Source organism: Elephantulus edwardii, unplaced genomic scaffold (genome assembly GCF_000299155.1).
Source record: "Elephantulus edwardii isolate Elephantulus edwardi_28Jun2011 unplaced genomic scaffold, EleEdw1.0 scaffold00009, whole genome shotgun sequence".
NCBI classification, from domain to species: Eukaryota; Metazoa; Chordata; class Mammalia; order Macroscelidea; family Macroscelididae; genus Elephantulus; species Elephantulus edwardii.
Window position 1 is genome coordinate 5,943,528 of NW_006399759.1, and position 10,019 is coordinate 5,953,546.

The 10,019-nt window shown below is 44.9% G+C and overlaps 2 protein-coding genes across 2 annotated transcripts in view; one reads left to right on the forward strand and one right to left on the reverse strand.

Moving 5' to 3' along the window:
* The first annotated feature begins 6,912 nt into the window (after window positions 1-6,912).
* Window positions 6,913-7,440, forward strand: LOC102863010 (60S ribosomal protein L18a-like). The gene has a single exon (XM_006880593.1). It carries the CDS (start codon window positions 6,913-6,915, stop codon window positions 7,438-7,440), a length of 528 nt encoding a protein of 175 aa, XP_006880655.1.
* A 2,253-nt stretch (window positions 7,441-9,693) lies between these two features.
* Window positions 9,694-10,019, reverse strand: part of CAD (carbamoyl-phosphate synthetase 2, aspartate transcarbamylase, and dihydroorotase) — a 42,594-nt gene continuing 42,268 nt past the window's right edge. Inside the window, exon 46 of the mRNA XM_006880697.1 lies at window positions 9,694-9,716. Within this exon, the coding sequence (XP_006880759.1) occupies window positions 9,694-9,716 (23 nt within the window). The remainder of the gene's footprint in view (window positions 9,717-10,019) is intronic.

The window sequence follows — 10,019 nt, forward strand, 5'->3', positions numbered from 1 at the left end:
CTATGTACAACAGCCCTAAACCCTGCTCTATCCTGTGCCAGTCTCACTGCCTCTGACACACCCATCCCGATTACCCCAGTCACTGAATCAATCCATCTCATAGAGGGTCTTCCCCTCTTGCGCCGTCCCTCTACCCTACCAGGCATGATGTCCCTCTTCAAGGACCTGTCCCTCCTTGCAACATGCCCAAAGCATGTCAGACGAAGTCCCAGAATCCTTGCCTCCAAGGAGTAGCTTGGTTTAACCCTCTCCAGGATGAATCTGTTTGTTTTCTTGGCAGTCATTGACAGTGGACTGACACAAATTCAGGTCAGATTCTGAAGAGGGCATAAAATGAGGGATGCCATTGCTGGTATTAGATGAATCTTAGCTTAAAGGAGGGAACACCAGAAAGAAGTGTGTGGTGGTGTTATGTGCCATCAAGCTGGAGTCGACTTAACAGCTTTTCAGAGGCAATAAATCACAAAAGAGGTGATTGTTTATCTTTCTTCTGCAAAGCAGCTGGCAGATGTGAGTTGGCAGCACAACTCCTTATGACTAGGCCACCATTGTTATTGCTGTTAGGTGCCGTTGAGTAGTAGACAACTCATAGCGACCCTATGAACGAAAAGGCCTGAGCACTATTCGTACAAAGAGTTTCCGGAGGCAAGCCATTTTGGAAGTGGATGCCGCTCCTGCTTCCAGGCTTGTTTTAGTAGGGAAGCTCCAGCCATGGGTACCCATTACCACGATTAACACAACACTGTCAGAGTCTTCAGCATCACAGCAACCACGAGTTACCTCTGTACAGCAATGCACAGACCAGTGCTATACCACCTAGAAGAATGTTTGACAGGAAAATAATTTGAACCTGGTCCGAGGGCTGCAGGCCCAAGGGCCCTTTGGGCTTAAGGCCGCCTCCTGGCTCAAATCCTAGGCCAAGCCTGGCTTGCCTCACTCCCGGGGACAGAGCAAACCTGCACGTCAAACACATGCCCGGAAAAGCACTCGACTCCAAAAGCTTACCATAATTCCTGCGCTCACACCACCATGCTCCTTCTGGCAAGGAGAAGTTCCCAAGACCCTGGGAAGAGCCAACCAGGAAGAACATGGCCGCCTCCTCTCCCAACTGCCTTTGGGCTTAAGGCCGCCTCCTGGCTCAAACCCTAGGCCAAGCCTAGCTTGCCTCGCTCCTGGGGACAGAGGAAACCTGCATGTCAAACACGTGCCCAGAAAAGCATTCGACTCCCTAGGCCACCATAGTTCTTGTGTTTTATTCATGTAACAAAGATATCTGAGTGTGTAGGTCATAACAGTAAAAAGAGTGAGGACAGCATGGAGATAGCTGAGTCTGAGCTCTACGAACTCCTCAAGAGGTAACTGTCCCCATCAACAGTGCCTATTCATAACGCCAATATTCCACAAGGTCAGACATGACCCCATGCTCCCGTACCTCTTCTAACTGTCCTACCAGGTCCAACTTTCATTGCAATATGTACACAGACCTCACAGAACCATATTTAAGATTACAGGGTCTATTCGGGAAGTTAACAGGTTTACAACTCAGGTTGGCAACAGGAAACAGTTCCTTAGGACAGTTTCTGAAGTGTGTTTGCAGGCTCTTCAGCCTTCAGTCTTGAGGCTTTCAGCCACTGTGACAAAGCACTTATCCTGCCAGTTAAGGCATCTTCTTCCCAGTCCTCCAGCAAGCCTGGGTGAAGGCTCCTGGTGCTGGCTGTCTACAGCAGCTGTCCCAGGTGGACTCTGATTTCCACTGTGGCTGCTGCTGTCTTGTAAGGCCCCAGTCCAGGTGGCCCAGGAATGTCTGACTTCAAAGGACCCGTGATGTATTTTTTTGCTTGGGTAGTGAGACTTCCAAATTTTTGCTGCTGACCTTGATCAATTTAAACCTGTGGAAAGGTGAAACAAATGAACCAATCCCTCTGTGGATAGACTAACATACTTTATTTGCATGTTCCTGCCCAGCCATGGGAAAAAGTCGGGGACAATAGCCTAGAAAAGCCATTTTGAACAACAGACTCACTAGACTACAATAACAAATTGTAGGTCAGAATAATTTTGCAAAGATTGCAAATTCCAAAACACTTAATTGAAACCTGACACCTAATTGTGCTCATATGAAACCTGTAGACCAAGAGGGAGTGGAAAAGGTGATGCCATGTCAAGTCAGGAAATGTATGTGCCAGGTTATATGTTTCCAATTATTATTATTCTATATCCAATTATTATTCAATCTGCATGCTGTGCAAACAATCTGAGAAGCTAGATTATATGAAGAACATGACATTAGGATTGATGAAAGACTCATTAACCACTTGTGGTACACAGATGACACAACTTTGCTTGCTAAAAACAAAGAGAATTTGAAGCACTTGCTAATAAACATTAAAGACTATACCCTTCAGTATACCCTCAACATAAAAAACCCCAAAATCTTTGTAACTCAGCCAACAAGCAGCATGATAAATGGAGAGAATGATTGAACCTACCATGGACTAGTAGAAGTACTGCCAGGATGTTCTTTAGAAATGAAGACTGTGAGACTTTCCCTCACATACCTAGCACATGTGATCAGGAGACACCAGTCCCTGGAGAAGGACACCACGTTGGTGTACCCTTGAGTCAATACTTTTCATAGCTGACTCTTCAGCAGGTTTTCAGAGGCAGTTAATTACAGGGGAGAAGATTGTCCATTTTTCTTCCACAAAGCCACTGGTGCCAGTGCAACTCTTTATCACTAGGTAAGAAAGAAAACTCTCAATGAGATGGATTGACACAGTTGCTACAACTACAGGCTCAAGCACAGCAAAAAGGAATCCTGAGGATAGAGCAGGACAGAGCAGTGTTCCCTTTTCTTGTGCACAGGGTCATTGAGTTGGAAATGACTTGATGAAGCCAGAGTGCTCCTTGAAGGTGAATGGTGAAGCATTTGGTCTTTTATACATTGAGCGTGTTCCTAGGAGAGGCTTGGAGAAGGACATCATACTTTGAAAGGTGGAGGGACAGTGAAGAAGAGGAAACCCCTCACCCTGGTGTATTGACATGGTGACTGCAGCAATGGGCTTGAGGGTGTTGGAGATTGTGCGGATGGCATGGGGTTTAGAACAGGGTTCAGATCTGTCGTTCATATGATCACTATGAGTCATACTCAGCTCGATGGCAAGTAATAAGTTCTCCATGATTAATAGCATGCCTTTCCAGCCTCCGGGTATTGCCTCACTCAGTCCCGTCACAAATTCACCATATATAATTTGTCCCTGAGTCCTGGTTAGTAATTATTTTCTTCATTTTCTGCAGCTTGAGCACGTCTTTCCTCACCATTTCTAGATTCCATCAGATTCCAATGGCAATGTCTTTTTCCTTGCCTCTTTGTAAAATGACCTCAATTTGTAAACCAGTCCCTCATAGTCCCATGAAACCTGGCACCACCTGGCTACAAACACTGAGCCAATCTGAAGTCCTTGCCTCAGACTTCTTTCTCTTTGGCCTTCTGTCAGCTCTGACTCCACCAATATTACTGCCCTCCTTCCAATTCTGACTGAGCTTCTTTGAGGACTTTGTGCTGTGCTCTCTTCTTACCCTTTACGAGGCTCAGGAGTTAGTTAGCCCTCTGGTCATCTTTTCTCACATTCTTTTAATAAACTAAGAAGAAAAGCTTTTAAAAGCATCAATAACTTTTATTGGTTTGCATGCAATCATTCATATACATGGTGTTTTATATACTTACTTACTGTTGATCTTGGTCAAGGATTATAGTCTTCAATATGGATTGAAGCTCAACATCAAGAAGACAAAGATTCTCACCACTTGGCCAATTGACAGCACCATGATGGATGGAGAAGAGATTGAGGTTGTTCACAATTTCATCTTACTTGACTCTACAATCAACACTCTAGGCACCAGCAGTCAAGAAATTAAAAGATGAATTGCATTAGGGAAATCTGCTGCTAGGAACCCTCTGCAAAGTGTGGAAGAGCAAATACACCAGTTTAGAGACTAAAGTGCGTCTGATTCAGCCCATAGTCTTAGCAATTACTTATTATACATCAGAAACCTGGACTAAGGATGACAGAGAAGGATCTATGCCTTTGAGTTGTGATGAAGAGTATTGAACATACCAGGGACTGCCAAGAGAACAAACAAGTCCATTTTGGAGAGGGAGAAACCAGGCTGCTCTTTGGAGGAAAGGGTTTTGAAGCTCCATCTTACATACCTTGGGCATGCTGGAAGGAGGGACCAGTCCTTGGAGAGGGATAGCATGCTTAAAGGGTGAAGGGTGGAGGGACAGCACAGGAAAGGAAGATCCTGGAAAAAATGGATTAACACAGTTCCTGGGGTAACGGGGGTAGATGTGTTGGAAACAGACTGGATCAGGATAGGGCAGGGTTGAGAGCTATTGTGCATAGGGTCACTATGAGTCATAGGCACATAACAACAACTATCGATCCATGCTGTCTCTCACTCCATCTCATCAAGTCCCCATTGCATCCTGCTTATTCTTCCTTTCCCTCCCCTATGCTTTAAAAACTTTTATGTTGATGATTCAGGCAACAAATTTATGCTCTGATGTATGCATATACTGTCCTGGATGCTAGCAATACATCAGTTAATGAAGTCCTTGTCTTATGGTACTTACGTATCACGGCTCTACCATCCCTTGCTTTTAATTCCCTAACTCAGTTTCTCACCTACAGGATATCTCTACATGTTGTTGTTGTTGTTATGTGCCATCAAGTTGCCGGCGACCCTGTGTACAACAGCTTTAAAGCCTGCCCTGTCCTGAGCCAGTCTCTCTGACTCCGACACACTTACCCCCATCACCCCAGTTACTCTATCAATCTATCTCATCCAGGGTCTTCCTCTCCTGTGCTGTCCTTCCACTCTTCCGAGCATGATGTCCTTCTCCAAGGACTGGTTCCTCCTATGTGTTGTTATGTACTGTCGAGTCGTCTGCGACTCATAGCGACCCTATGTACAACAGTCCCAAACTCTGCCCTATCCTGTGCCAATCTCACCATCTCCGACACACCTACCCCCATTACCCCAGTCACTGAGTCAATCCATCTCACTGAGGGTCTTCCTCTCCTGCGCTGTCCCTCCACCTCCCCAAGCATGACGACCCTCTTAAAGGACTGGTCCCTCCTTGCAACATGTCCAAAGTAGGTCAAAGCTTCAGCAGCCTGGCTTCACCCACTCCAGGACAAACTTGTTTTCCTAGAAGTCCATGGTATATTCAATACTCTTCTCCAGCACCACAGCTCAAAGGCATCAACTCTCCTTCTATCATCCCTAGTCATTGTCCAACTCTCTGACGCATAGCAAGTGATTGCAAAGACCATGGCATGTATCAGATGCTCCTTAGTCTCCAGAGTGACACCATTGCTCTTCAGCACTTTGGAGCGGTCCCTAATAGCAGACTTTGCCATTGCAATATGCCTTTTAATTTCCTAGCTGCTGGTGCCAAGAGTGTTGACTGTATTTTTATTAGGTGACTTTCTGTTGGCCTTGACTCACAGCGGCCCTATGTGCAACAGAAACACTGCACCATTTTTTGCCGTCCTCACAAACCTCTGCTGAGTTTAAGCTCATTGTTACAGGCATTGTGTCAATCCATCTCACAGCCTTGCTTTCATTTTTTAACCCTCTACTTTTCCAAATATGACATTCTTCTCCAGGGACTGGTGTTTCCTGACAACATCCCCAAACTGTGTGAGATGAAGTCTCACTATCTTTGCTTCCAAGGCTGATTCTGACTTTACTTTTTCCAAGACATATTTGTTTAGTGTTTTGGCAGTTCCTAGTATATTCCATGTTCTTTGCCAACACAATTCAAAGACAGTTCTTCAGTCTTCCTTATCCATTGTCCAACTTTTATACCATGACTTGGGCCAATCACATCTTAATTTTTTAAAGTTGAGATCTTTGCTGCTCAGCACTTTAAAGAGGTTCTTGGCAGATTTGCCTAATGTAACATGTTTGATTTGACATCTGCTTCCACCAGTGTTGATTGTGGATCCAATTAAAAGTAAATACTTTCTATTTGATAATGATTATCAGTGGAGTTGAGAGAACTTTCAAGTTGAGGTTTAATTGTCATAATGAAGTGTATACAGTCTTTGAATTTTATCAGGGTTTCGAGTCTTCATTTTCTGTATTCAAGGTTGTATCATCTGTATACAGCAGGTTGTTGAGTCTTCCTCCAACCCAGGATTGCAAATGTTGCATAGTAGCTAAAAAGTATCATGTTATTGCTGGAGCTATTTCAACCTGTTGTGACCCCACATGACATAGTAGAACTAGTTTTCTGGGCTGTCATTTTTATGGAAATAGATAACAGGTTTTTCTTCTGTGTGGTCACTGGGTAGGTTTAAACTGTCCATTTTTTAGTTAACAGGTAAGCACTAACTACTGTACTACCAGGACTCCATTCTCCTCCTCTACTGTTTTCTGGTCTATTTTTCTGTAATTATCCCAACTTCATTGGACCACATCACAATTTTCTCTTCCCTCTTTAGTGTTTTACAACTAAAACCATTCCTGAGTCTTTGAAAACTATTCTCTTAACCCATCCATCACCAGCTTGCTGTGGGGACTTTCAAAGTGACTTTCCTGATGGCTTTTTTCCTCCCATCTCGATGGACATGGAGGCCAACCTGGTCTTTAAGCATTCATTTTAGGCTGTCACTATACCCCAAGCCCCGGTAGCCAATGTCTCCCATCTGTGTAATAAAGCTACAGTATTAGAGGCCTAGATATTTTACTCCACAGGTTTTCAACTCTAAGCCAACTTTTCATTTTAAACCTACCCAGGGTAGCAGCTAGTGACCAGGAACAGTAACAGGATTTATAGGTGCAAAATTTAAAGTAGCCTACCTCCCTTTTGCGGGTCGTGGCGAGCACCGAGATATCACTATGAAGGCTTTGGGAACACTTTGTGAGTACAAAGTGGTGTGGCGCTGCCTGCCCACCCCCAAGTGTCAGACTCCACCACTTTACCGCATGCGCATCTTTGCCCCCAACCATGTCGTTGCCAAGTCCCGCTTCTGGTACTTTGTGTCACAGCTGAAGAAGATGAAGTCTTCTGGGGAAACTGTATACTGTGGACAGGTGTTCGAGAAGACCCCCTTGCGTGTGAAGAACTTTGGCATCTGGCTGCGCTACGACTCCCGCAGTGGGACCCACAACATGTACTGGGAATACCGGGACCTGACCACTGCAGGAGCTGTCGCCCAGTGCTACCGCGACATGGGTGCTCGGCATCGTGCCAGGGCCCACTCTATCCAGATCATGAAGGTGGGGGAGATCGCAGCCAACAAGTCCCGCCAACGTGCAGTCAAGCAGTTCCATGACTCCAAGATCAAGTTCCCACTGCCCCACCGGGTCCTACGTCACCAGCACAAGCCACGGTTCACCACCAAGCGGCCCAACACCTTCTTCTAGGCACAGCCCCTCTGCCTCATCCCAGTTTGTCCAATAAAACGCCTTGGGGATTGAAAAAAAAAAAAAGTAGCCTACCTCTTTGGAATGAACTTTCTCTACAGGGTATACAATAAACTGGAGGAAAATGACCTGGCAGTATTACACAAAATGTGGTTATCAGAAACCTTGAAAATAGGACTATCCATTGCTTAGCCCTCATTGGGGACATGGTGTCCAGCTACCTTAATTGCAGACACATAATCTTACAAATCAAACAGCTGTGGGACCAATGTAAGAGCAATTTCCACACTGCCAAGGGATGGTGGTAGGGAGGGATAAACAGATGGAGTCACAGTTAAAGGTTTTGCTTGCTGCACTGAAGGAAAAGCTGACTTATAACTTTGCTGGATGACCAAGGAAACTAAAGGCTCCTTGAATTTATGCTGCTGAACTGAACCTGGACTTTCACGAAAAGATTGTGCCTTGGCAATCTGGCTTGGGACTGCTGGACTAAACCTGGATTTATTTTGTCTTATTCTTTGCTTCCCTCACTCCCTATTCTCCTAATAAACCCCAGAACTGAGTCAAGTTGCAACAAACATTGGATACAGTGAATGGTAGAAATAGGTGCAGAAGCATGTGGGGTGGCATGTCAGGCCGTGCAGCTATTGGCATGATGCTACTGATGGGGACAGTTGCCCTTTATAAATGGGTAGAATCGGCCACCCCCATGCTGCATCTGCTCCTTTCACACAAACATACTAGGTGATATGGGGGAGGATATATTTAAAGGGTTCATCCAAAAGTTAAAAAGACTATTTGCAAAGTGCTTAGAACAGTGCTTGGCACAGAAATAAAGAACTATGTATTTTTTAAAAGAGACAACTTTTTACATATTTTTTTAACCTTTCTACCATCATGACAATTGCATGCAACACATGAAGCTGTTTTTCAGTGGGTTTGGAGTTCAGAAATGTATCACTTAAAGGACTTTTTTCTTTGTAGATCACCTCTTAATTTCCAGTGTAAAAAGGTTTAATTTCTGGTTGTAAAGTTTATTCAACTTGGAACGGTGTTATGATTAGGAGAGCCAAAGAAAGGCTCAGAACAGGAACACCTCCCACTACTTAGCAACTGAGTAGAATGTGTGTTTGGCACCAAACACCACGGCTGCTACTTGAGATCAAGACTGAGTTCTGTGGGACTGTGTATGTGACAGATTCTCTAGCACTCGGGAAAGTAATCTGACTTGTTAGCTTAAAAAGGGAAAGCACAGCTCTGAAAAGGATTTTAGAATTCACACTGCTTCTCAAACTTGGAGGTCATGAGTCAGTTTTGATTTGAAGGCACGCAAGCCTGACCCTTCAGACGCTCAACTCCAACACCACAGAGCAAGAACATCTCGTACATCTTTGTCCTCACAATGCCTCAGACATGGTTCTTCCACCCCTAAAAGGAAGCTGCTTGTATCAATTCTAAGGTCTTTGACACCTCAGGTCTGTACCGCTCTTTCTGAAAATTGGTCCCACACAGGACATCTTAGACTTCCTTTCTGGGATCTGTATGGCTTGCCTCTGTTATCAGTTTTAGATGCCCTCAAAGCCAAAAACAACTCCTTGCTCTGAGCATTTCTATTTTCAGGCAAGCCACCAAACAACTTCCACATTTGATTGGTGGGATATTATGTGTAAAACCCCTGTTCAGTTTCAAAAAAAAAACCAAGTACTGTCTTTCCCACCACTAGCTCTCTGCACAAAGGCTCTTCCTGAAGGGCACTAGAGAAGTCTGCACCATCATGGTATAGTAGTTTGATCTGTGGAAGTCAGTGGATGCCACAACACCTAAGCAGCTTCAAATGTGAGGGTAAGAATGTTCCACAAAATCTTTATTTACAAGGGTATATGCTACCCTGTCCCAGTGTCCCCATGCCAAAATATCCCCCAGCCCTCCACTGCATCTGCCAAGGTCGCATGTCTCGTCCTGTAAGATCCAGAGTATGAGGTTGAAGGACCCAGGAACAGCAGAAAAGGCACGCGAGTGTTAAGGTCTGGAGAGCTTGAGGGCTAAGCTTGGAGGCTCTCTAACAGCCATGGCTGATCAAGGGGTTTAATTAGGTGAGGAGTGAAGCTGGCATCATCAGCCAGGCCCCTGCTGTTCTGTCTTCCTTTCACCTTTAGTTCATGGGCTCTCCTTGTGCCATACAAAGGCAAGGCTGTTTGTCAGGGCTCCGAGCGCAGCTTGATTAAGGAGGGCTGGACGCCGGCCAGAGTCAGGTCAGCTCTGGTAACAGTTTAATACTGAAGGCAGAGCATCAAGAGAAACATGTTCCTGTCCAGATTCATAGACCCGTGACAAGACATTAGTCCTGCCCAGTGAGGCTGCTCCTGGGAGTCTATTTCCATTTTCTTAGAAAAAAGCTCTATTCTAATACATTAATACATCTTAAAATACAGTTCATGTATTTACTAAGACGCAGGAACTAGAGGGGGCTCAGCTGTTTATTATGTTATCAAAAAAGTTACTGAAGGGATCTAAGGTGTAGTAACGGAAGGGGAGCTCTGGTGGTCTAGTGGCAAGAAGCTGCACTACAATCCCAGAGG

Excerpts from the sequence above, each read along its gene's own strand:
- LOC102863010 (XM_006880593.1), top strand. The coding sequence starts at position 6,913 with ATGAAGGCTTTGGGAACACTTTGTGAGTACAAAGTGGTGTGGCGCTGC.